Source organism: Theropithecus gelada, chromosome 19, assembly GCF_003255815.1.
Source record: "Theropithecus gelada isolate Dixy chromosome 19, Tgel_1.0, whole genome shotgun sequence".
NCBI classification, from domain to species: domain Eukaryota; kingdom Metazoa; phylum Chordata; class Mammalia; order Primates; family Cercopithecidae; genus Theropithecus; species Theropithecus gelada.
This window is the reverse complement of record NC_037687.1, coordinates 24,840,247-24,866,908: the sequence shown is the minus strand read 5'-3', so window position 1 is coordinate 24,866,908 and position 26,662 is coordinate 24,840,247. Positions and strand designations below refer to the sequence as shown.

Below are 26,662 nucleotides of genomic sequence, written 5' to 3'. Positions count from 1 at the left end.
TTGGGGTCGGGGGGGTTAAACAGAAACTCTATACCAAAATGTTACAATATTTATCTTAGAAAAAACAAAGTTAGGCCTGGCATAGTGGCTCACGTCTGTAATCCCAGCACTTTGGGAGGCCAAGCCAGGTGGATCACTTGAGGTGAGGAGTTCAAGACCAGCCTGGCCAACATGGTGAAACCTCGTATCTCTAAAAATAGAAAAATTAGCCAGGCATGGTGGAATGTGCCTGTAATCCAAGTTACTTGGGAGGCTGAGGCAGGAGAATTGCTTCAATCCGAGACAGAGGTTGCAGTAAGCCGAGATCATGCCACTGCACTCCAGCCTGGGCGACAGAGAGAGAAGCTGTCTCAAAAACAAAAAAAAAAATAAAACAAAGGAAAAACAATTTTTTTTTTTTTTGAGATGGAGTCTCGCTCTGTCACCCAGGTTGGAATGCAGTAGAGCAATCTCAGCTCGCTGCAACCTCTGCTTCCCAAGTTCAAGCAATTCTCCTGCCTCAGCCTTCCGAGTAGCTGGGATTATAGGCGCACACCATCACGCCCAGCTAATTTTTGTATTTTTAGTAGAGATAGGGTTTCACCATGTTGGTCAGGATGGTCTCAATCTCTTGACCTCGTGATCCGTCCAACTTGGCCTCCCAAAGTGCTGGGATTACAGGTGTGAGCCACTGTGCCCGGCCAGAAAAATTTTTTTTTTACTAACTGCTTCCACACAGTGGTATTATGTGTGACTTATTTTTCTTCTTTGTTCTTTTCTGTATTTTCTACATTCCCTAAATGAGTTCAAAATTATTATTATTATTTGGTCTTCAACTGCTGGCCTCAAGTGATCCCCCCATGTTAGCCTCCCAAAGCAAAAAAACTACCATATGAGTGGATTGTTCACCAAGAGATTCCCTCCTTCTTCTACTTCCCTTTCTTTCTTTCTTCACAAATGAAGTTTCGCTATGTTGCCCAGGCTGGCCTCAAATTCCTGGGCTCAAGTGATTCTCCTGCCTCAGCCTCCCTCCTGAGTAGCTGGGACTACAGGCATGAGCCACCGCACCCAGCTTCCAAGAGATTTCGAGAACCCCATGTGGAGGCAGCAAGATGCTCAACTTCACACATAATTAGAGAAAAGCACAGGGGGTGTGTCACTTTCTAGCCTGGCAAAGAGCAGGCCAGCTGCTAATCTCGTGTGTCGGTAAAGCTGCAGGACTAAGCGAAGCCATCACTGGCATGAACTTTTTCAAAAAGGTTTAGCACTTTCCATAAAATGGCTGGAAAGCTTATCCTTTGCATCTAGCAATTCTATTTCTAGAAATTTACCCTACAAGTACTTTCATACCTGTGTGCAAAGCATGGATGCAAGAAATTTTTTTATTTTTATTTTTTTTGAGGCAGAGTCTCACTCTGCCACCCAGGCTAGAGTGCAGTGGCATGATCTCAGCTCACCACAACCCCCGCTAGGCTCACTACAACCTCCGCCTCCCAGGTTCAAGCGATTCTCCTGCCTCAGCGTCCCAAGTAGCTGGGATTACAGTGCCCACCTTCATGCCTCACTCATTTTTGTATTTTTAGTAGAGATGGGGTTTCACCATGTTGGCCAGGCTGGTCTCGCACTCCTGACCTCAGGTGATTGCCCGACTTGGCCTCCCAAAGTGCTGGGATTACAGGTGTGAGCCACCACGCCAAGAATATCTTATAGGAGTTTCGTTTGTTAACAATGACAAATAAACCACCTGAAGTATTCCTGAAGGACTGAATAAAGAAATCATGGTATGTCCATATCACAAAACACAATAAAGACATCAAAAGAAAGAGGCAAACTATAGCCCACAAGCTAAGAATAGTTTTTACATTTTTTTTTTGAGACAGAGTCTCACTCTGTCGCCCAGGCTGGAATGCAGTGGCCAGATCTCAGCTCACTGCAAGCTCCGCCTCCCGGGTTTACACCATTCTCCTGCCTCAGCCTCCCAAGTAGCTGGGACTACAGGTGCCCGCCACCTCGCCCAGCTAGTTCTTTGTATTTTTTAGTAGAGACGGGGTTTCACTGTGTTAGCCAGGATGGTTTCCATCTCCTGACCTCGTGATCTGCCCGTCTCAGCCTCCCAAAGTGCTGGGATTACAGGCTTGAGCCACAGCGCCCGGCCCGTTTTCACATTTTTAAACAGTTGAATAAAAAAAAATCATAAGAATACTATTTTGTGCCGGGCGCCGTGGCTCAAGCCTGTAATCCCAGCACTTTGGGAGGCTGAGGCGGGTGGATCACGAGGTCAGGAGATCGAGACCATCCTGGCTAACATGGTGAAACCCCGTCTCTACTAAAAATACAAAAAACTAGCCGGGCGTGGTGGCGGGCGCCTGTAGTCCCAGCTACTCGGAGGCTGAGGCAGGAGAATGGCGTGAACCTGGGAGGCAGAGCTTGCAGTGAGCCGAGATCGCGCCACTGCACTCCAGCCTGGGTGACACAGCGCGAGACTCCGTCTCAAAAAAAAAAAAAAAAGAATACTATTTTGTGACTTGCAAAAATTACATGAAACTCTAATTTCAGTGTCCTTAAATAAAGTTTTATTGGAACACTCCCGTGCTCATTCATTTGCATACGGTCTGTGGCTGCTTTTGCGCTATAACAACAGAGACCATATGGCCCTCAAAAGCCTGAAACGTTTACTATTGCCTCTTTATAGAAAGCTGCCCGGAAAAATAAACAAATAAATGAATAAAAATCAAATTAAGCAAAAAGAAAGTTTGCCTGGCTTCTTTCCCTTCATAGCTCTTTCAACATGCCCAACTCTGTTCTAAAACATTTTAATGTTAATATACATCTATTAATTTACAGATATTAGTTTATTTAACCCTCACAGCTGTACGAAGTAGCCGCTGTTCCTATCATTCTCATTCTGCAGGCAAGGACACCGTGGTACAACAGAGAGGCAAGCAGCTTGCTGAAGGTCACAGGGCCTATAAGTGGCCAAGTCCTATTTCCTAACTCCCACATCACAGCAATCCTCCCAGATGGTGGTTTGTAAAAAAAAAAACCCCAAAAATAAAAACACACCCCTACACATAGTAACCATTGATAATGGCTGAAGTCATCTTAGGGGGTTGTGACCAGCACTTAAAAAGAACAGTGGAGGCTGGGTGCGGTAGCTCATGCCTGTAATCTCAGCACTTTGGGAGGCCAAGGTGGGCAGATCACCTGAGGTCAGGAGTTCGAGACCATCCTAGGCAACATGGTGAAACCTCGTCTCAACTAAAACCACAAAAATCAGCTTGGCATGGTGGTGCACTCCTGTAATCCCAGCTACTCGGGAAGCTGAGGCAGGAGAATCGCTTGAACCTGGGAGGTGGAAGTTGCAGTGAACCGGGATAGTGCCACTGCACTCCAGCCTGGGCGACAGAGGGAGACTCCATGCCTCCCCGCTAACCCCAGAAAAAAACAGTGGAAATGGAATAGAAAATATTGATGTGTATCACACGTTGTAACTTCTGTTTCAGTGATATGTGTAGATATACAAATATATATATGTAGGCGTGTCCTGAATAGTGACATAAAATGAAATTCTTATGCCGGGCATAGTGGCTCACACCTGTAATCCCAGAACTTTGGGAGGCCGTGGTGGGCAGATCGCCTGAGGTCAGGAGTTCGAGACCAGCCTGGCCAACATGGAGAAACCCCGTCTCTACTAAAAATACAAATATTAGCTGGATGCGGTGGCACGTGCCTGCAGTCCCAGCTACTCGGGAGGCTGAGGCAGGAGAATCGCTTGAACCCGGGAGGTGAAGGTTGCAGTGAGCTGAGATCGCGCCACTGCACTCCAGCCTGGGTGACAGAGCAAAAAAATAAAATAAAAAAGTAATTCTTATCCTGGGTAGTGGGTCAAGGAAAAAAAAAAAAAGATTTGAAAGCCAGTGCTCCAAGATATGTTGCTAAATTAGCAAAGCCAGATGCAGAACACAGACTTTGCATTTCTGTTTGTGTTAACACAAAGGGAAAATGTGCGCACGGGCACACACACACACAGAGGCTGCCAAATCCATCTGGGTCCAGAGATCAGAGTTCCGAGTGCAGGGGTTGGAGTTCAGACAGTAAGAGAACCACTACTTTTACTAACAGTAAGAATCATCCAGATTGGGAACTGCTATTCCGTGCATTCCTGCATATACACAGGATAGTGGTTCTCAATCTGGATGATTCTGTCCCCGCCAGGGGACACTTGGCCAATCACCCAGTCACACACCCACCCATGCCATCCATCCGTTCATCCATTCAGCCATCCATCTGTCCATCCACTTGCCCATTCAACAAACATTCATCGACCACCTTCTGTCATGCTGGCACTGTTGCAGACACAGCTACTGTGGAGAGTCCTACCTTGTGCCTCCCCGCCTCTGTATGTGACTAAGAGTCAGCTCGGGTGCACACCTGACTGTGCGCACTGAGCATCCTTCTCAAAGGTCATCCACGTGGCCAGGCACAGTGGCTTACCCCCGTAATCCCAGCCCTCTGAGAGGCCAACGTGGGAAGATTACTGAGCCTAGGAGTTCGAAACCAGCCTAGGTAGCATAGTGAGACCCCATATCTCCCCCACAAAATAAAATACAAAAAAAAAAAAAAATTAGCTGTGCGTGGTGGCACGCACCTGTAGTCCCAGCTACTTCAGGGTCTGAGGTGGGAGGATCACTTAAGCATGGGAGGCAGAGGTTGTAGGAGCCAATATTGCACCACCGTACTCCAGCCTGGGCGACAGAGCCAGACCCTGCTTCCAAAAAAATAAGTTCAGCTACAGCGTAATTACTTCAACTGCTAACAGTAAGTGTCTGTTCACTGAGCACTGGCTCTGTGCAGTGCCATCATGTCAGGTCACTGGCCTTATTCCCATTTTAGATGTAAAAACCATGCCTCAGAGAGCTCCACTAAGCAGAGCTGGATTCACACTCAGGTCTGGCTTTCTCAAGACTTCAGGTGTCTCCAGCAGTAAGCCCCCAGGGTTTTAATCCAGGCCCTACCATTTGCGAGCTGGGCAACCTTGGGCAAGCTAATTAATCTCCCTTTGCCTCTGTTTCCTCACCTGCAAAATGAGATGCTGCCACCTGCCTGGTGGAGGTTGTGAGGTTTAAATGAGAGACTGCTAGGCCGGGTGCGGTGGCTCACACCTGTCATCCCAGCACTTTGGGAGGCTGAGGCGGGTGGATCACCTGAGGTCAGGAGTTTGAGACCAGCCTGGCCAACATGGCGAAACCCCATCTCTCTACTAAAAATACAAAAATTAGCCAGACATGGTGGCGGGAGCCTGTAATCCTAGCAATTTGGGAGGCTGAGGCAGGTGGTTCACCTGAGATCAGGAGTTTGAGACCAGCTTGGCCAACATGGTGATACCCCATCTCTACTAAAAATATGAAAATTAGCCAAACGTGGTGGGGGGCACCTGTAATCCCAGCTACTCAGGAGGCTGAGGCAGGAGAATCACTTGAACCCAGGAGGTGGAGGTTGCAGCGAGCCGAGATCTTGCCATTGCACTCCAGCCTAGGCAACAGAGTGAGACTCTGTCTCAAAAAATATATAATAATAATAAAAGCAAACATTTATCAAGTGCTTACTTTGTGCTAACTCATTTACTCCACCTAAGTGCTCCCTCAGCCTACCTAAGCATCTGCTGATGGAATGAACAACTGGTTGCTAAAGGTTAAATGGTAAGTGGGAGAGCCTGCGAGTGAAATAATGGCTGTTCAAGGTCAACGCCCATGCTGACTTCTGCCATCCTGCCCTTGTCACTGTCACACTCTCCTCTTCCTACCTATCCACTGGTCCTTTTTGAATGAGTACCACATTCACTGCTCTAGAATAAGAGGGTAGCCCTCCCTAACCTGCTATGTGCTTATGACTCATAAGCATACTGCTTATTACTCTTAAGACAAAAGGCTAATTTTCCTAATATGTAAAGAGTTTCTACAAATCTACAACAAAATGACAGTAACCCAGATTTTACAATGGCAAAGGGTATGAGCAGTTTCACAGAACAGAAAGTACATATGGCTCTTACTCTTATGAAAAGCTGCCTGACCTCATTCACAATAAAAGAAATGCAAATGAAAACAAAACAAGATACTATTTTTCACCTATCTAGATCGGCCAATTTCAACATACTGGTGAGGTTGCGGGCGGGGTGGGGAAGGCATAATCACATATTGCTGATAAAGGTTAAACTCATTTATACTCCACAGGGGGCAATTTGACAATATCTGTCAGAGATAAAAATGCATATGCCTTTAGAGCCAGCAAATTCCTTGTGAAGAACTTACCCTACAAAATGACATACATACAAAGGCATTCTTTGAGGCCTTGTTCATAATAGCTAAAGATCAGAAGTCATCTAAATATCAGTACATGCACACAGTGGAATACTACGCAGTCATATAAAAGAATGAAGAATGGGAACAGGCACAGTGGCCAACACTTGTAATTCCAGCACTTTGGGAGGCCAAGGCAGGCAGATCACTTGAGGTCCGGAGTTCAAGATCAGCCTGGGCAACATGGTGAAACCTTGTCTCTACTAAAAATACAAAACTTAGCCCAGCATGGTGGCAGGCACCTGTAATCCCAGCTACTCAGGAGGCTGAGGCAGGAGAATCATTTGAACATGGGAGGCGGAGGTTGCAGTGAGCCGAGATCGCGCCACTGCACTCCAGCCTGGAGTAAGACTCCATCTCATTTTTTTTTTTTAAAGAGAGAATGAAGAATGGTCTCCAAGATCAATTTTTAAATAATAAAAAATGCAATACTGCAGGCAGAGGATGCTACCCTTTTTGTAAAAATTGAAGGAAAAGAATCCATATTTGATTGTTTCCCTATCCAGATAACAAATGCAAGAAACCACCCTGGGAAGATGACAGGAGGCTACGGTTCAGGAGAGGGGGGCTCTCCACTATGCATCTTTTTATACCTTCTTAAATGTGAATTATCTGAATGTATTACTAATTCGGATGTGAAAATTATAATTTTAGGAAAGAAGAGATTTCCTTCAGTGTGTGTCTTGCATTCCTGCAGCGCATGGGCTCCCCCAGGGCCAGCCCTGGTCTCAGGCATCCATGATCATTGGGAGACACTTGGGAAACACTTTGTGGGAGTGAAGGAGAGCTCTGTGTTCCAAGTCAGCAGGACAGAGACGCAGGCAGGGCGGAGAGCGAGGAGCGGGAGAGCGGGCAGGAGGGGCGAGCCTGGGTCTGTGCTGCGGACACACGCTGCTGGGGTCCCTCTACCTGGGGGGCCGGAGCCGGGGAAGCCTGGCCGTCGGGGGCCTGAGGGCCGAGGCCAGCTCCTTTGGCGACGGGGGTGGCCGGGGCTGGGTCTTGGGCGGGAGGCGGGGCGCTGACTATGACCGAGGCAGGCACGGAGAGGTGGGGACCCTCTGTGGAGAGGGGCTGCTGGCTCCTCTCCTGCAACGGGCAGCCCGCACAGGGTCAGAAGGCCGCCCCCACGGGCCCTCGACCACCCCACCCGAGACCCCTGCCCCTACTGACGCTCCCAGGGCTCCAGAGAACAGGGTAGTGGGCAGGCCGGCAGGCAGGGTGCCAGGCACAGAGGCCATAGAGGCCAAAACCCAGGCAGCCCGCTCCATTCTGAGCTCCCATTGGCCCCTCTGCCAGCTCCACCTTGCCCTGCCTCTCTCCTGCCCCACCTGCCTGTCCGTCCGTCCCTGTCTTGTCCACTTCCTGTCTGAGATCCCTCTCCTTGTCTGTCAGCAGGCCAGCCAGTGCCCGCCTTTCTCTGTCGGTCTGCCAGTCCCTCTTCCTGTCTGTCAGCAGCCCAGCCAGTGCCTGCCCTTCTCTATCCCTGCACTAGTCCCTCTCCCTGCCGGTCCTTGTCCTCTCCCTGTCTGTCAGCAGCCCAGCCAGTGCCTGACCTTCTCTGTCTGTCTGTTTGCTGGTCCCTCCCCTTGTCTGTCTGCCAGTCCCTCTCGCTGCCTAACAGTTGTCCTGCCCCTCGTCTGTCAGTCAGCCAGCCTGCCAATCCATCTTCCTGCCAGTTCAGCCAGGGCCCTCGGCCCTCAGCCCTCCGGCCTCCTCTTAGGGGCCACCTGTGCCTTACTGAGACCTTCCCCTACAGCTGCCACAGTGGCATCCACTTTTGGATCTTGGCACCTTGCCCCAGGGCCCCTTCTCCTCCCAAACCCGCCTCCTGTGGTACCTGCTCCCCTGCCCTGCCCTGCTTACCTGGGGCAGGAACATCTGCAGGGAGTCCTGAGTGAGGATGGCCGTAGGTGTGGCAGACGGCGGCTGTCCCAGGACGATCTTCTCCGGGCTAGACGCCAGGCCAGGGCTGGGCTGGGGGGTGGTGGCCTGAGGCGGGGCAGCGGCCTGTGGGGTGGGGGCCTGCGGGGGCTGCTGCGCCTGAGGCTGCTGGAGGCCCAGGGGCAGGGGTGTGCTGACCGCCGGGGGCGCCTGGGGGACAGGCTGCACCGTGAGAACGGGCGCGGCCTCCCCGGTGGCGGCGGCAGGGGTGGCCGGCTGCACCAGGCCGTCAGGGGTGTTGAGCATGGCCACGGCGCTGGGGGGCAGGGTGACCCCCTGGAGGACGGTGGTGGCGGCCGGCCCGGCGGGCGCTGGCTGGCTCTGCGTGGGCAGGCTGCCCGCCGCCAGCGACACGGGCATCTGGAAGAGCGCAGGCTGGCCCACCTGGATGGGGGCGGCAGAGAGGATGTGCGCGCTATGGGCCCCAGAGTGGGGGGGCCAACACGGGGCCCAGGCTCAGTGGGCCCGCCAGGTTCTGGTTGGTGAGGATGGGATTCGCGATGAGCTGTCCACCCGTGTGGGGGGCAGCGGCTGCCAGGATCTGCCCGCCCACGTTGGCCGGCAGGGCTGAGAGCTGCTGCGGGAGCTGGACCGCGGGGGCGCCAGGCAGTAGGAACTGGTTCTGGCCCGGCAGCATGTGCTGGGCGGGGATGACGATGCTGCTGCCTTGGTTCAGGAGGTGGACGCTCATGGGCTTGCTCAGGGCTCCGGGGGGCTGCGGCGGGGCCGCCCCGGTGGTGGTGGCCGGTGGCTGCTTGAAGACATTCGCCTGCAGCGCAGGCGCGGGGAAGCCCGACAGCACCACGTTCTGGCCCGCCTTCCCCGCCGCCATGAACGTCAGGTTTTGTGGGGCCTTGGGCTGCTGCGGGAGTGCCCCCGGCTCTCCCTGGATGGTGAGCGTGGCGCCCGTGGGCGCGAACGGCTTGGGTGTCAGCTGGTAGAGCTTGGGGGGCAGCACCCCCGCGGGCTTGGGCTGGATGGGCGTGGGCGTGCGATGCAGGATCACGTTGGGCGCCGGGACCAGCGGCGACGAGCCGAGGCCTGGGGCCACCGCCAGCGGCTGTCCCGAGGGCGCCCCGCTGGGAGCCGACGCGGCCCCGGCGCCTCCGAACACAGAGTTCCCATTGAGCGTGGTGGCCACAGCGGCCGGGAGGTTCTTCTGGATGACCAGGCCAGCCCCCTGTGGCGAGACACCGGCCGACGCCAGGGTCACGGGCTCTGAGGGGCCGGCCGCCGAGGCCAGGTAGCCGCTGACGGGCACCTGCTTGGCCAGGAGCTGGGAGGTGGGCGTGTTGAGCGCCATGACGGGCTGGCCCACCACCTGGATGGGCGCCAGGCCCAGCGTGGCCGCCGTGGCGCCCCCAGGGCTGCCATTGGGCAGGCCTTGGAGGCCCGGGATGGGTTGCAGTGTCACGTTGCCCAGGCCCACAGGCTGCAAGAAGGGCTGAACACTCAGGGCTTTGTTGACCACGTCCTGGGGCGGCACCAGGGCCTGGTGGGTCAGCACGGTGGGCGGGCCCTGCAGCCCCAGCAGGTCGGTGCCGCCTGGGAAGAGGGCCTGGGGCCCCGCAGCCACGGCCGCCGCCCCTCCAGCGCCTGTTGGGCCTGCTCCACCATCGGCAGGCTGCAGGGTGGGCAGCTGGAAGGGACCCAGGTCCAGCTCAGCCTCGGCCTCCAGCGTCTGCTCTGTGATGTTGGCCTCCTGGAGGCTCTGCTGGAGGATGTCACAGGGCTGGTCAGCGCCCCCACCGCCCCCACCGCCGCCGCCTGGCGCAGGAGAGCCCAGGATGTCATCTTCCAGGAAGTCTAGGTCCACACTGGGGGCCGGCTGGTTGGGCTCTGGGTTCAGGTGGTTGCCAGAAGCTTCTTGCACATGGAGCTGGAGGCCAGGAAAGGTGGGAAGGAATAAGCTGAGGTTAGCAAGGGGCTAGGCTCAGGCCACAGCTGCAGCCAAGAATGCTGAGGTGACGGCAGTCATGTTCAAGAAAGAACAATCCGGCCTGGCATGGTGGCTCATGCTTGTAGTCTCAGCGCTTTGGGAGGCTGAGGTAGGAGGATGACTTGAGCCAAAGAGTTCGACACCAGCCTGGGCAACATACTGAGGCCCTGTCTCCATAAAAAAATTTTTAAAAAGAAAAATTAGCCAGGGGTCGTACCATGTGCCTGTGGTCTTAGCTACTTGGGAGGCTGAGGTGGGAGGATCACTCGAGCCCAGGAGTTTGTGGCTGCATAGTGGAGCTACAAGCGCACCAGCCTGGGCGACAGGGGCAAAACTTTGTCTGAGAAAAAAAGGAAAAAAAAAAAAAAGAAAGAAAAAAGAACATTCCACCTGCAAGTGGCTGGACTCGGGATCAAATCCTAGCTCTGCCAAGGCTTAGCTGTGTAACCTAGGGCATGCTTGATCTGACCTCAGTTTCTCCACCTGTACCCATGAGTAAAATGTAATAAAAAAAAAAGTATTCTTCAAGTCTAGGCACAGTGACTCACGCCTATAATCTTAGCACATTGGGAGCCTGAGGTGAGAGGATCACTTAAGCCCAGGAGTTCCAGGCTACAGTGAGCTATGATTGTGTCACTGTACTCCAGCCTAAGTGACAAGAGTACGACCCAGTGGGGCGCCCTTGGGACAGCCGCTGGTGATGGCCTCAGCTCATCACCACTGGTCCCGGCGCTCAACGTGATCCTGCATCGCACACCCATGCCCATCTAGCCCAAGCCCGCAGGGGTGCTGTCCCCCAATCTCTACCAGCTGATGCCCAGAAACCAAAAATAAAGTCTAGGCGCAGTGGCTCACACCTGTAATCCCAGCACTTTGGGAGGCAGAGGCAGGCGGATCACCTGAGACCAGGAGTTTGAGACCAGCCTGGCCAACATGGTGAAACACCATCTCTACTAAAAATATGAAAATTAGCTAGGCGTGGTGGCAGGCACCTGCAGTCCCAGCTACTCAGGAGGCTGAGGCAGGAGAATCGCTTGAACCCGGGAGGCGGTGCTTGCAGTGAGCCAAGATCGCACCACTGGACTCCAGCCTGGGTGACAGAGCAAGACTCCGTCTCAAACAAAACAAAACAAAAATAAATAAAAACAAACAACTATTGTTTAAATAGTCAATACAGGCCTACGACACTTATCTGTAATTACAAAACCCAAAAAGCTCTAAGAACCGAGACTGTTTTCATAGCTCTGTTGGTAGCAAAACCTGACCAGAACCGACATGGCACTTTAGGTGGGATCCATTTATCCACATGATGTGACTTCCTACGTTTGGCCATCGAAAGGCAAGCGTGTGACATTACACACACCACACACATGGCACCACTTTTCCAGAATTTGAGAAATTCGAAATTCTGAAACACACCTGGCCCTACAGGTTTCCGACAAGCGGTCGTAGTCCTGGTGGAGAAAAGCTCACATCAGCAGCCGCTCCCATTTGTGAGCTTCTGTGCCAACCGCCCTGTGAGTTCAATGCTTTTTGTTTTTTGGGATTTTTTTTTGAGACAGTTTCACTCTTGTTGCCCAAGCTGGTGGAGATCTTGGCTCACCGCAACCTCTGCCTGCTGGGTTCAAGCAATTCTCCTGCCTCAGCCTCCCAAGTACCTGGGATTACAGGAATGCGCCACCACGCCTGGCTAATTTTGTATTTTTGGCAGAGACAGGGTTTCTCCATGTTGGTCAGGCTGGTCTCGAACTCCCAACCTCAGGCGATCCGCCCACCTCGGCCTCCCAAAGTGCTGGGATTACAGGCGTGAGCCACCGTGCCTGGACTCAATGCTTTTTAAGTGCTTTTCATGCTATCCTGGACTGCAACCCAGGACACGCATGGAAAAATATCAGCATGCATATGTGTGGATAGCCCCACAAACAATACTTATGATCCCGTTTTCCATCTCCACTAATACCTAACCAGATAACCCATCAAAACCTGCAGCTTCCAAGATTCTCAATAAATCCACATGGAGGGTTCACAGTAGCACCCGGCCCCTAGCAGGTGCATGAGAAGCATCTATCATCATCACTGTCATTATTATTGTGATTGTCCATGCTGTTTTTGGTGACAGTCCCATGAGGCGGGTGCTGCTCCCTTCCTCATTTCACAGATGAGGGGACTGCCTGGGTCAACCACTGGTGAGTGGAGGGGAGTGGCAGGCAGACAGGGCTCTGGCTCAGCCTCCAACCGACTGAGGACCAGGCAGGCCACTGTGACCCCCTGAGCTCTTAACTGCCAGATGGTCACAACCAACCTGCCTCCTGGGATGCCTGTGAAAATTCACCGACGTCACGCGCAGTGTTTAGAACCTGACCAGAGATCTTAGGGTATACAAAAATGGTGGTCATAGTAAGAAGTGTGATCACAAAAGAGTAACAGGATCACTGCTGTTACTGGGCCTGTAAATGGACCAACGTTATATAATTACTGCATTTCCTCATCATTTATATTATGACACATAAGCTATTTGGAATATGATATTATAGCTGTGAGAACTAAATGAAGATGACAAGGAAGGGCCAGTCGTGTAAGTGTTTGGTGAATGCGTGTTCTGACGATGAAGAGGGAAGGTGGGAGGGTAAGGAGGGGGAATGAGGAAGGGGAGGCGGGGAGGGAGGAGGCCACAGGAAGAGTGGGGAAAGAAAAGGTGAAGGGGGGAAAGCAGCAACAGAAGAGGGAGAAAGAAGAAGGAGGTGGCCACCGTGGTGTGGACAACTGGAACTCAGTCATGGGACCGGCACAGTCAGGCACACAGTAGGTGCTCGATAAACGTCCTCTGCATTGGCCACTCTGGGCTTTGCTCAGCACCCGTCTTCACTGTCCAGGTGAAGACTAAAGTCTGCAGGTGAGGAGGCCCCTCCCCTAGGTCACACCCTGCCATGGCTGAGTTGGGCAGGACCCCAGGCCTCCCCCAGCCCTCTGCTCTCCAGAGGAGTACTCCTGTGAACCCCACAACCCACATCTGCTTCAGCTCCCCAGAACCACTCTGCACCAGTCGCCCCAGGGCCCCAAAGCCTCGGGGATCCTCACCTCTTCCCCGAGGGGCCTTGCAATGCACGGTCAGCCTTGCCCATGTTGGCCACCCTCAGGGCTCCCCAGCTCTGCTCCCTCCTGCACTGCCAGGGTGGTCCAGCCACCCTCAGAGGCCCACCCCCGCCCTCCTCCTGTCAACGGCCCTCAGGAGATGAGCCCAAGCCTCCCCTCTTGCCTTCAGGGCCCCCCTCCCACTGGCGGCCCCAACAGCTCAGGCGAAGATTGGGAGCCACGGCACTTACCCCAGGACCTTCATAGAAGGCACTTTGGGCCTCCCCGGGATTATCCAGGAGGTCATCACTGTCAAGCTGCAACAAGACCCACCCCATCCAAGGTCAAAGGTCAGCAGGGCAGGCCCATGCTCTGGAGCAGAAACCAATTTAGGGTCACTCGGGACAAAAAGACAAGGGTTAGGATGGGAGAAGGCTGGGGGTATGGGAAACTCTGGCCTCCGAGAAGAGGCCCCAAAGGCAGGGGCTTGGGTGCCTGCCTAAAACCCAAGGCATCCCCAGCGCTGAGTCCCTGAGCCTGGCCTGCAAAACGATCCTGTGGTGACTGCCTTGAATTCCAGAATCCTGCCTCCACCACGCCTCTGCCCAAGCTGTGCCCTGCCATTGCCCCCAGTCTTTCCAGTAGCACAACCTTCAGCAGTGGTCACCTGTGGTCCAACAGCTCCTGTGCCTTCTCACTAAGTACTCTATTCCCAATGCAGCCTGAGTGCCTGACACGCCCACCATCCGGACACCTGACAAGCCCTGCGGTGCCGTCTCTGGAAGGGCAGGGCCTTCTCGGATGCCGAGCACCATCCTTAGTGCCCAGAACAGGCCCTGGCATCCACGAATGTGCCCAGTGAATGTCTGGCTGTGGCTGGGGCTTCCCTAATTTCTTGTCCAGCTGGACATCTCTCCAGAACCCCAACTTGTACATCCACCAGCACCACCTGGACTTCCGGAATCTTCCCCAAATTTCCAACCTCAGAAAATGGCACCAGAATCCACTCAGTTGCCCAAGCCAAAATCCAGGAGCCATGGTGGACACTCTCTCCCCCTCAACATCGAGTCCACCAGCAAGTCCAGCTGATGCCACCTCCCAGAGAGATCCCAAATCCAGTGCCGCATGCCTCCCCCACTGCCTGCACCATGGCCCAGGCTGCCATCATCCCATTGCTCATGCCTCTGCTCTACAAATTATTTGATACCTCTTCTTTCAAGAGGTGGAGCTCAATTCTCCTCCCTCTGAGTGCTGGCCAGACTGACTGATTAGCTTCTAGTGAATACAGTGTGATGGGAGGAAGGGCGTGGGACTTTGGAGACTGCATCATTAAGGGCACTGCGGGTTCCTCCTGTGTTCTCTCTCGGATTAGTCGTTCTGGGGGAAGCCAGCTGCCATGCTGTGAAGACACTCAAGCAGCACTATGGAGAGGCCCCCGTGGTGAGGAGCTGAGGCCTCCTGCCAACAGCCACGGGAATAAGTCCTGGTGGAAGCACATCTGCCAGCCCCAGTCAAGCCTTCGGATGACTGCAGCCCCAGCCCACAGCTTGACTACAACCTCATGAGAGTCCCTGAGCCTGAACCACCCAGCTAAGCTGCTCCCAGATTCCTGACCCTTGGACACTGCAAGAGCTCTAACAATTGTTGAAGGTACTGCATGCTGGGATAATCTGTTACACAGCCATAGATACTGATACAGCTGCTCAGAGCTCAACAGACTTCTACTTTTCCCCATTTTGTTCTGTTCTCTGGGCAGCAAATCAAATATGGCATTCTCTTGTTTAAGAGCCCATCAGAGCTGCCTGTCACATTCAGAATAAAAATAACAACTCCTCTATTGGGCTTCCAGGCCTGCATAACCTGGTGGTTTTTACCTACTACAGTCTCACCTCCTACTAGTTTCCCCTTCAGGTTGGCCCCACCAGCCTCCTTTCTGTTCCTCAACCATGCCAAGCTCTCTCCCACCTTTGAACTTGCTGTTCCCCCTGCCAGGAGCACCGGCCCTGGCCACCTTGCTGTGATCCTTCAGGTCTCACCTTCAATGTTAACTCCCTTGTGGGACGCTCTCTGACCACACTATCTAAAGGAGCCCCTGGGACTCATTTATTTTCTTTTAAACCTCTTTCATTGTGCAAATGACGTTATTATTTTTTCATCATACTCTGCATGGTACTTTTCACCATGACCTTTATTAGTGACTGGTTTCTTTGTTTACCAAGGAGGTGTCCATGGCAGGAGGACGGGGATTTACCATGAGTTTTGCTCATTGCCGTAACTCCAGTGCCTGGCGTTAGAAGCCACAAGGCAGATGGCTACTGCATCAAGGGGACGTGTCTCTCCCTGTCCCTCACTCCCAATTATACAGCCCCCCCCCACATAGGGAATGCCTCTCCCTGCGCCCAAGCTTACCTTCTCAGATCCATGCAAGAAGTCATTGAGGGCCTGTGGATCACTGGAAGAGAAGAGGAAGAGAAGCTGAGGAGGTAAGGAGCTGGGGAGGGGAGGGAAGGGAGGGGGTGAGACAGAGGGCAGGGGGTGGGGAGCCCGTTACTCACCAAATCACGTCTAGTAAGCATCTCCCATCCTCATCATCCATCGCCACTGGATGGGGTGGGGTCAGGAAGAGGGCGAGGGAGACAAGGTTAGATTTTGGCAGCTTGCCTGGCCCCCTCCCTTCAGGGGAACCCCCTGGAGGGGGTCAGAGTTTCTGTTCCCTTGAGTTCATGGGGATAGACGGGGACAAGGAATACCCCCAGGTGCCCTCCCAGCCAGAAACCCCTGACCAGGGACAGGGTCCTTTTCCTCCCACTCTGACTCTCCCAGCACCTGATGATGATGATGATGATGATGATGATGATGGTATCAACCAAGACTAAGTGGGTCCTGACTGTGCCTCACACACACTAAGCTAATCCTCAGGATATCCCAGGAGGGGCCCCACGGCCCGTACTTTGCAGATGAGAACTGGAGGCACTGGGAGGGTCATCCTCCGTCTCCCAGCAAGCAGGCAGCAAAGCCAGGCCTGGAACCTAGGAATCCTGGCTCCTGAGCCCTGCTCTTCACCACCCTGCTGTCTTGCCTCCCCAGACATGGGGCGTGTGGTGGGGGTCTGTCCTACATATAAACAGGTGAAGGAGTGAGGGAGCCAGTGTAGACAACAAGAAGGGCTTTGTGGCTCAAGGCTCTGAGTGGCCCTTGAAGACGTCTGCAGTGTGTTCCCGAGGAAGGGGAGGGTGGTGGGAAGCTGAGGCAGAAGCAAGAGAAAGGGGCTCATGAGGAGGGGAGTTCTGAGTCAGAGAAGCCACCAGGGTAAGGCTGAGCCCCATGGTCTGAATGATGAGGATGAGGATGGCTAACATTTGTCGAGCACTCGCTAGGTGCCAGGCACTGTCTGAGCACTTCAGCAATGTTAGCTTGTTCCACCCCCATAGGGAAGGGATCGTTATTCCCATCTGACTCCCATCTGACACCAGGGGAAGCAGGTATTCTCTGTTATTTATTTACCCATCCACCCTCACATCCACCTAGCCTTCCCTCCCTTCAAACACCCCTCCAAATATTCCTCCAACCCTCCAAAACATCCCTCCCTTCCCTGCCTCCATCCACTCATCCACTTCTTTATCTCTCCAAACATCCCTCTGAACATCCAACCAGCCCTCAGAAACATTTAACTAGACAACTCTCCCTCCAAAGCTTCCTCCTTCCTCCCTCCAGCCATCAGTCTCTTCCTCCCTCCATCCTTCCATCTACCTACCCATCCCTCCATTCTTCTATCCATCTACCTACCCATCCTCCATCCTTCCATGCATCTACCTACCCATCCTCCATCCCTCCATCCTTCCATCCATCTACCCATCCCTCCATCCTTCCATCCATCTACCCATCCCTCCATCCTTCCATCCATCTACCCACCCATCCCTACATCCTTCCATCCACTTACCTATCCATCCCTCTATCCTTCCATGCATCTACCTACCCATCCCTCCATCCTTCCATCCATCTACCTACCCATCCCTCCATCCTTCCATCCATCTACCTACCCATCCTCCATCCTTCCATCCATCTACCTACCCATCCTCCATCCTTCCATCCATCCACCGACCCATCCCTCCCTTCTTCCATCCATCTACCTACCCATCCCTCCATCCTTCCATACATCTACTACCCATCCTCCATCCTTCCATCCATCTACCTACCCATCCCTCCATCCTTCCACCCATCTACCCACCCATCCCTCCATCCTTCCACCCATCTACCTCCCCATCCCTCCATCCTTCCATCCACCCACCTATCCATCCTTCTATCCTTCCATGCATCTACTTACCCATCCCTCCATCCTTCCATCCACCTACCTATCCATCCTTCTATCCTTCCATGCATCTACCTTCCCATCCCTCCATCCTTCCATCCATCCACCTACCCATCCCTCCCTCCTTCCATCCATCTACCTACCCATCCCTCCATCCTTCCATCCATCTACCTACCCATCTCTCCATCCTTCCATCCACCTACCCATCCCTCCCCCTCCATACTTCCATCTACCCACCCACCCCTCCATCCTTCCATCCATCTACCCACCCATCCCTCCATCCTTCCACCCATCTACTTCCCCATCCCTTCATCCTCCATCCATCTACCTAACCATCCCTCCATCCTTCCACCATCTACCTACCCATCCCTCCATCCTTCCAAGCTTCCATCCAAACACCCCTCCTTCCCTTCTGTCAAATACCCACACAGACCCATCCTTCCAGTCACTCATCCCTTTGTCGCTTCCTGTACCCTCTGCCCCCCCTCTCCTCCCAATGACACATACAATACACAATGGAAAAGAAGACCTGATCCCTGAATGGTGGGAATTTACAGCTCAGGACCGTGGAGTTCCCTTACCCTCTTTTTTCATTGGGGTAGGGGGTCCCAAACCTCACTGATGACATGACAACTGCCATGGGTCACCATCCCCACCCAAAAACCTCACATATAAAATCTTACATGAACTCTCGGCTGGTACACAGTCTCTCACCCTGACAGCATACTCTGAACTTCCCTAACGGGGGCCTCCCCAGTGCCACCCCCAAGTCGTCCATCCCCAGTGCTCAGTGACATAATGAAGAGCCCTGGCCAGGGACCTCCCACAGTAGGTTGGGGGGTATTTGCTGAATCATACTGTGAAAAATCTGATGACACATGCATGTTTCACGCCAAAACATGCATGTGGGTAAGAAATATGACACATACTTTTCCAGGGTTCACGGATCCCCCTCCCTGCAGCACAGACAGAGACACATGCATCCCCAGAGCCCCACATGCCAATTACTCTCCTTCTCAGGGGTTGGCTGTGGGGACTGTCCCCAGGGCTCTTGCTGCCTTAGGAAGTGGTGAGGACGTGCTCTCACCTGCTCCATATCCCAGCCCCACCAGGCTTCCTCCCGCTGTGTCACCAGATCCATGACCTATGAGCCCCTTCCCTCCCCAACCCACTCATAGAAGGCACGCAAAGGCACGGTCTGCAAAGAATCTGGAGAAAAGTGGAAAGGGGCAGGGAGAAAGATTTTGCCTGCACTAATGCAGAGGCAGGGTGATGGCCCAATGACCCAGGGGGCCCAGGTGGAAGAAGAAAGAGCCGGAGACACTGCTTAGCCAGGCTCTTCCAGGCAGGAATGCTCCTTCCTCATCCAGGGGCCAAGGTGGTGCTCGGGAGGTGGAATGAGAGACGGTTGCCCCTCCAGGAATAACAGAGATGCTTCGCTGGTTACCTGCGCTACAAACGAATCATGAAGGGAAGGAGGGGCGTGTCCACTCCAGGTCTACGCGGGGCCCCCAGCTGGGGACTTGGTAAGGGTCCTCTTGGGGGCCAGCTGTGGAGAAAATGAGAGACAGACAGTGAGTGAGAAAGTCAGTGAAAAGGAAAAAGACGTGGTCACACATGGACAGAGCTATAGGAGGTAGGTGGGAGAGGGATGGACAAAGGAGGGGGACGGAACAGAGATGGGAGGCTGAAAAGGTGACATTCAAGGGAAGTTTAAAAAGTTTAAAATCACACAAAATAGCTGGTGCAGTGGCTCACGCCTGTAAATCCAGCACTTGTGGAGGCTGAGGCAGGAGGATCACTGCAGCCCAGGAGTTCAAGACCAACCTGGCTAGGCAACACAGCGAGATCTTGTCTCCATAAAAAGAAATTTTTTTGGCTGGGCATGGTTGCTTGCCTGTAGTTCCAGTTACTCGAAAGGCTGAGGCAGGAGGATTGCTTGAGCCCAGGAGGTCAAGGATGCTGCGAGCTAGGATAGTGGCACTACACTGCAGCCTGGGCGACAGTGAGACCCTCTCTCAAAAATAAAAAAATCTGGTGGGTGCAGTGGGTCACCCCTGTAATCCCAGCACTTTGGGAGGCCGAGACAGGTGGATCACAAGGTCAGGAGATCGAGACCACCCTGGGTAACACGGTGAAACCCCGCCTCTACTAAAAATACAAAAAAGTGGCCAGGCGAGGTAGCGGGCGCCTGTAGTCCCAGCTACTTGGGAGGCTGAGGCAGGAGAATGGCATGAACCCAGGAGGCGGAGCTTGCAGTGAGCCGAAACTGCACCACTGTACTCCAGCCTGGGTGACAGAGCGAGACTCCATCTCAAAAATAAAAATAAAATAAAATAAAAATAAAAAAATTAAATCGAACAAAACCACACTATACATACTATTATCCCGTATATATACTACATATGTGTGGCACATACACTATAGCACATAACATTATACTGTGTCATTTACTGGTACTTCAGTCTAACAAAATACAGCCAATTCTTGCTATTTGCAGTAGTGAGGTTCTAGAAAGTCACCGTGAACACTGAGCCGCTGCTCCTGGGGAAAATACAAGGCTAGGTTCCTGCCAGGCTCTGGCCACAATATTTTCGCCCATCAATCAATACATCACCTTGACTTATATGCGTTTCTGTCTGAAGACATCTTATTTAATCTATATTGTTGATTCATTCACATTGAACTCACGGCCAACAGGACTATAACTCCTATCTGAAGGAAGCTTCTCTAACACAGGTGTTTTCTCCAGAAGGCACATCACAGCCTCACTGCCCTTAGGAACACTAGATTTCTACACCCTGCTTGGAGCCATTTTATTTTATTTATTTGTAGTTTTTGTGAGTCTTGCTCTGTCACCCAGGCTGGAGTGCAGTGATGCAGTCTTGGCTCACTGCAACCTCCGTCTCCTGGGTGCAAGTGATTCTCCCACCTCAGCCTTCCGAGTAGCTGGGATACAGGCGTGTGCCACTGCACCCGGCTAAGTAGAGACAGGGTTTCACCATATTGGCCAGGCTGGTCTCAAACTCCTGACTTGAAATGATCCACCCACCTCAGCCTCCCAAAGTGTTGGGATTACAGGAGTGAGCCACCGCATCTGGCCTAGGAGCCATTTTAAACAGAGAAATCACCAATAAGAAGCACAAAGACCGTCGGGCGCAGTGGCTTATGCCTGTAGCCTGGCACTTTGGGATGCTGAGGTGGGCAAATCACTTGAGGCCAGGAGTTCGAGACCAGCCTGGCCAACATGGCAAAACCCTTTAGTCTCTACTAAAAATAGAAAAAATTAGCCAGGCGTGGTGGCGGGTGCCTGTAGTCGCGCCTACTCAGGGGACCGAGGCACGAAAATCACTTGAACACAGGAGGCGGAGCTGCTTGCAGTGAGCCGAGATCGCGCCACTTGCACTCCAGCCTGGGTGACACAGTGAGACTCCATCTCAAAAAAAAAAAAAAAAAAAAAAAAAGACTCACAAAGATATGAAAAATGTGGCACTAAATCAATTGCAAAAAGGACACTGCTTTGCAATCTGAGCTGAAACAAGACATCAGAGTGCTGCTTGGCCCGACCTCAGCTGGGAACCTGCATGTCAGGCAGCTCAATTTTTCTGGCCACTCTACCCACTTCTGCAAATGACCAGCACTGTTTTGCGGTTACCTATTTTCGCAAGTAGGTGAATTCACAAATACGGGATCTGTGAAGGACGAGGACTGACTGTGACAATAAAACAACCACTGATTGTGGGCCTGCTATGTGCCGGGTGCTGGTTTAGGTACCCCGCACGTACAACTCATTCGCCTTCCCTAAATCCTCAGAGGCAGGTGCTTCTGTGATCCCTACACAGTAGATGAGGAAATAGGCTCAGAGAGGTTAGTCATCTGGCCGAGATCCTGTAGCTGGTAAGGGGTCAGGCTGGGATTTTTTTTTTTTTTTTTTTTTTTTTTTTTTTTTTTTTTTCCCCTTCTTGGGTGCAATGATGCGATCTCGGCTCACTGCAACCTCTGCTTCCCAGGTTCAAGTGATTCTCCTACCTCAGCCTCCCGAGTAGCTGGGATTACAGGCATGCACCACCATGCCCAGCTAATTTTTTATATTTTTAGTAGAGACAGTTTCACTATGTCAGCCAGGCTGGTTTGAACTCCTGACCTCAGGTGATCCACCCCCCTTGGCCTCCCAAAGTGCTGGGATTACAGGTGTGAGCTACTGCGCCCTGCCCAGGCTGGGATTTGAGCCCAGGCAGGCTCACTGCAGAGGCCTCGCCCTTAACCACTACCCCACAGGCGACCATCTCCTGCTACTTCTCTCGTAGGATCTGAAACAAATACAGCAGAATGTTCAGGCACTATTGCGGGGCTGGGTGACGGGGGTATGCGTCTCTGTTATCATTTTATGAATGCCTGGGATCCTTCAGATTGGAAAAGGAGATAAAGGGACTGGCATGGAAGAGGGAGGAAGGGACAGGAGTGGCAAGTGGCTTTCTCTCTTCCTCTCAGGTCCTGATCCCAGAAAGATCTAGAAAGCAGATGTCGCAAGACCCTGGAACACAGGATTCTTTTCCTCTGGAATGCGGGTGCCCTGCTCCTGGCCTGGAGGTGTGCATGAGCTCCCAAGACGAAGGGTTCACGTCTGTTCATGCCTCCTCCCTGGCTCTGGCAGGTGTGGCCCAAGCTCTGTGCACGACCTACCTACCAGCAGAATTAGAGACCGGAGGGGGTGCAGCTCCCGTGGGGCTTCTGCAAACCAGTCCCGAGGCTGAATTTCGAAGTGGAGGCTGGAGAGCTCTCTCTGCGGATTTTCTATTTGTGTGCTTTCATTCCAATGACAACATTAAAGATGTGAACGGGAATGTCCTGGGGAGAGGGACACGTTCCGTGTTGTGACCAAGCTGTGGTTATGTGAGTGTTCAGAATTTAACAGCTCGGCTTTCTGTGTTTCAACACAGGAAAATTTCACTTGAAAAAATGAAAAAGGAGGGAGGCGTGGGTAGCTCACACCTGTAACCTTCCCTAGCCGAGGCAGGGAGGCTGAGGCAGGAGGATGGCTTAAGCTCAGGAGTTGGAGAACCAGCCTGGGCAACACAACAAGACCTCATCTCTACCAAAAAATTTAAAATTGGCCGGGGGTGGTGGTGGGCCCCTGTGGTCCAAGCTACTCGGGAGGCTGAGGTGGGAGAATCGCTTGAGCTAGAGAGGCCGAGGCTGTGGTGAACAAAGATCGCACCACTGTCCTCCGGCCTGGGCGACAGAGTGAGACTCCACCTCAAAAAGAAAAGAAGGCCGGGCGTGGTGGCTCACACCCGTAATGCCAGCACTTTGGGAGGCCAGGGTGGGCAGGTCAACTGAGGTCAGGAGTTCAAGACCAGCCTGGTCAACATGGTGAAACCTCGTCTCTACTAAAGTACAAAACTTAGCTGGGCGTGGTAGCACACACCGATAATCCCAGCTACTCAGCAGGCTGAGGCAGAAGAATTGCTTGAACCCAGGAGGCAGAGGCTGCAGTGAGCTGAGATTGCACCACTGCACCCCAGCCTGGACGACAGAGCTCCAAAAAAAAAAAAAAAAAAAGAAATTGGGCGAGGGGCTGGGGTTGCTGCCTGCGCATGCTCACAGCAGGAATCAAGTGCATCTTGACCAATTCTGAGGCTCCCATCCCTGGGCTGCCACTTCCCATTCCCAGCCGTGTACCCCAAGACAAGTTACTCATCCCCTCTGTGCCTTAGTTTCCCCATCTGGAAAATGGGGGAGGATAACACTATGTCCTCCATGGGACTGTTACATAGGAACATCTTTAATCCATGTCCTAAAGCACTCTGTAGGCAGTGTGCACACTAGTCATAATCATTTTAACTGCCACTGTTGATGCTATCTAGTGGGGCGACTCCCAGAGATTTTGGGCCACAGCCCAGTGAGGCTGGACAGAAGTCCCTGGCCCCACTTTGGTGCTGTTTGCCACACGTGGCCTATGTGTGTATTTGGAACGGTTAATAGATCCCCTGCTTCAGCCAGGTACCGGGGTTCTTTGAATCCTTCCAAACACCTGGTATTACCCCCATTTTGCAGATGAGATAAACGCAGTGGAAAAGAGCGGTTTTGGGGGTGCTGCGGCACCTGCACTGTGTGCACCCACACCAGGCCAGCTAGGTGTCTTGTCGCTCTCAACCCAGCAGGCAGAGGAAGCCTTTCAAGACACACATGAGGATTAAAAACATAAAAAAATCAGCCAGACATGGTGTTGCACACCTGTAATCCCAGCTACTCAGGAGACCGAGGCAGGAGAATTGCTTGAACCCAGGAGTTCTAGGCTGCAGTGAGCCGTAATCATGCCACTGTACTCCAGCCTGGGCAACAGAGCGAGACCCGTATCAAAAAAAATAAAATAAAACCAAAATTTTAACATCAAATATCATACATCTGTCTGATGGTTTGGTTGTTTACTGTGTGTCTCCTCTACCAAAATGTCCCCCAGGACAGGAACCTTTGCTTGTTTTGTCCCCTGCAAGATCCCTGGGACTGGCATGGTATGTGGCATACAGTAGGAGCTCAACAAATATCTGTGGGATGAATGAATGAATGTGCAGAGGAAATTAAACAAATGCTTTCATTTGTTCAAGAGGCAACCTGCTGAAATGTACATTTAGTAGGCACCTACTGTGTGTCTGGTGGGGGTTGCTAAGGACAGCAAAAGGGCAGAAGCAGACCCCATTCTGGCTTGGGGAGCATGGCCGGTGGTTCTCAGCCAGGGAGGGTGCTGGAGACCCCTCTCCTACCCCCCACAATCAGAAACTTTTGAAGCAGTGACTGAGGTTGCGGGGTGGGGTAGGGGGGTGGGGGGCAGAAGCTTTGGGAGCCATCACATAGTTCCCCTGAGTCCCAGAACAGGGCGGACATGTGGACAGAGCTACAGCCAACCCACCGGGCACACACATGAGCGAGAAGCCAGCCTCTGCCACCAGGAGCCATTGCAACCCGGGCTCACTCGTCACTGTGGCATCACGCAGCTGAAGCTGCCTGGCACACCCTGAAGAGCTCGCACTGCCTGAGTGCTTCTGGGTACCAGCCCCTGTGCTCACTCCATATCCACCGATCCCTCCCCATCCCCACGGAAGCACTGCTGACGCACATCTTACAGGAAAAGGAGACTCGGAGGTGGTCGGGACACTTGCCCCAGGTCGTACCATGGCACCAGAATTTGAACTCAGACCCTGTGATTCTGAAGACCTCACTCCTCACCACCACGCTATAAAAAGCAGGAAAGGCCGGGCCTGAAAACCACAACCAGCTCCAGAGAACAGCCATGACGCAACAATGACACAGTGTCCTTCCAGAAAATTGTGTGAATTTCTCCTCCACTTGTAATGCAATCGGAGTTTTGCGCTGTCATCAGGAGCTGTGCAGAAGCCAGGCTGCTAGCAGGATACGGAATTAAAAGGGCCGGCTAAGCTCCACAAACAGGCGGATTTTAATTTCCCAATACAAACTGGAGTAACCCTTAGGTTGCTTGCCAGTAATAAAAAGTCTCCAGAACGGTATCAGGAAGTGCAGATGATGTGGCAAAGTCTATCCGTTGCTTTTTAAAACACCATTTCCCCACCTCTCCTCCTCTGCTCACAGAAGCCTGACTCTGTGCAGGGTAACACTTGCCAACGCTAAGATGTAAACAAAGACTGTTCTAGGCCAGTCTCTCAAACTCTGGGTCACGCCTTTGAAGGTTGTGAAATCAAATTAGCAGGTTGTGACCAGGAACTGCTTTAAATAATTAAACAGCATGGAAAAGAATGGAATGGAATGGAAAGGAATAGAAGATATTAACGTGTACTATACATGGTAAGAGTGAGCATTTGAGAAATTGGTTTTAATAATATGTGTGTGTGTGTGTGTGTGTGCACTGCGACACACAGAAACATATTTTGGACTGTCAGTTGTGTCAAAATAGCCTTAAAATAATTGAACTAAGCCAGAGGCACTCCCACCTCCTTTATCAGACACTCACTTTCCCAGCCTTTCTTTCAGTTAGAGTAAACACAGTTCTGCAAATAGTAAAAACCGAAGTGTACAGACAGGTTCTGCTCAGTGAGACTTTCAGGGAAGATTCAGGGAAAGTTTTTCTTCCAGAATACAAAGACAGAGTTTTTCCAGAAAGACAATCTTTTGCTCCTGCTTCCAGTTTTGAATACAGTTGAGATGACTAGAGCTGTGGCAGCCATTCTGCAACCATGAGGCAACAAACCTGAGGCTGAAAAGCCCACCAGCAGAGGATGGTTGATGGGAGCTGACAAAAAGACCGTGTTCCTTTTTTTCTTTTGAGACGGAGTCTCGCTCTGTCGCCCAGGCTGGAGTGCAGTGGCGCGATTTTGGCTCACTGCAACCTCCGCCTCCCAGGTTCAAGTGACTCTCCTGCCTCAGCTTCCTGCGTAGCTGGGATTAGAGGCGCCCACCACCATGCCCGGCTACTTTTTGTATTTGTAGTAGAGACGAGGTTCACCACGTTAGCTAGGCTGGTCTCAAACTCCTGACCTCTAGTGATCCGCCCACCTCGGCCTCCCAAAGTACTGGGATTTCAGGCGTGAGCCACCGCACCCGGCCTGACTGTATTAATAACTTTTCATGGGCTGCCCGCCTCCAAACTTGTTAATCCTTATGGTTTAAGCCATTATTTGGTTTCCCATTATTTGCAGACAAATACAACCTGATGCAAAAGAGCTTCCATTTCTGGATTATCTTTGCAGCCCACGGCAAGGCCTCTTACATGGGTCAAGGGCTGCTCTTTGTGGGTCACTGATTAAGAAGAAAGGCCGCTACTCGGGAGGCTGAGGCAGGAGAACGGCATAAACCCGGGAGGCGGAGCTTGCAGTGAGCCGAGATCCGGCCACTGCACTCCAGCCTGGGGGACAGAGCGAGACTCCGTCTCAAAAAAAAAAAAAAAAAAAAAGAGAGGTCAAATGAAATAGGAGAGGGCTGGTGGAAAGGGGATCTGAAACAAAGGCCACTATGGTTGATCGCAAAGTGGCCAGAAATTCTCCTCCCTTGCCCCACACTCTTTGTAGCTCCTCCTATTAAGAAGTGGGGTCT

General features: G+C 52.5%; 1 protein-coding gene across 1 annotated transcript in view; it reads right to left on the bottom strand.

The window, feature by feature from the left end:
* Positions 1–26,662, bottom strand: part of BICRA (BRD4 interacting chromatin remodeling complex associated protein) — a 97,559-nt gene that overhangs the window by 14,644 nt on the left and 56,253 nt on the right. Inside the window, 7 exon segments of the mRNA XM_025368029.1 lie at positions 7,245–7,421; positions 8,199–8,711; positions 8,713–10,155; positions 13,539–13,604; positions 15,697–15,739; positions 15,843–15,888; positions 19,044–19,145. Coding sequence (XP_025223814.1) covers positions 7,245–7,421; positions 8,199–8,711; positions 8,713–10,155; positions 13,539–13,604; positions 15,697–15,739; positions 15,843–15,883 — 2,283 coding nt within the window. The 5' untranslated portion in view covers positions 15,884–15,888; positions 19,044–19,145.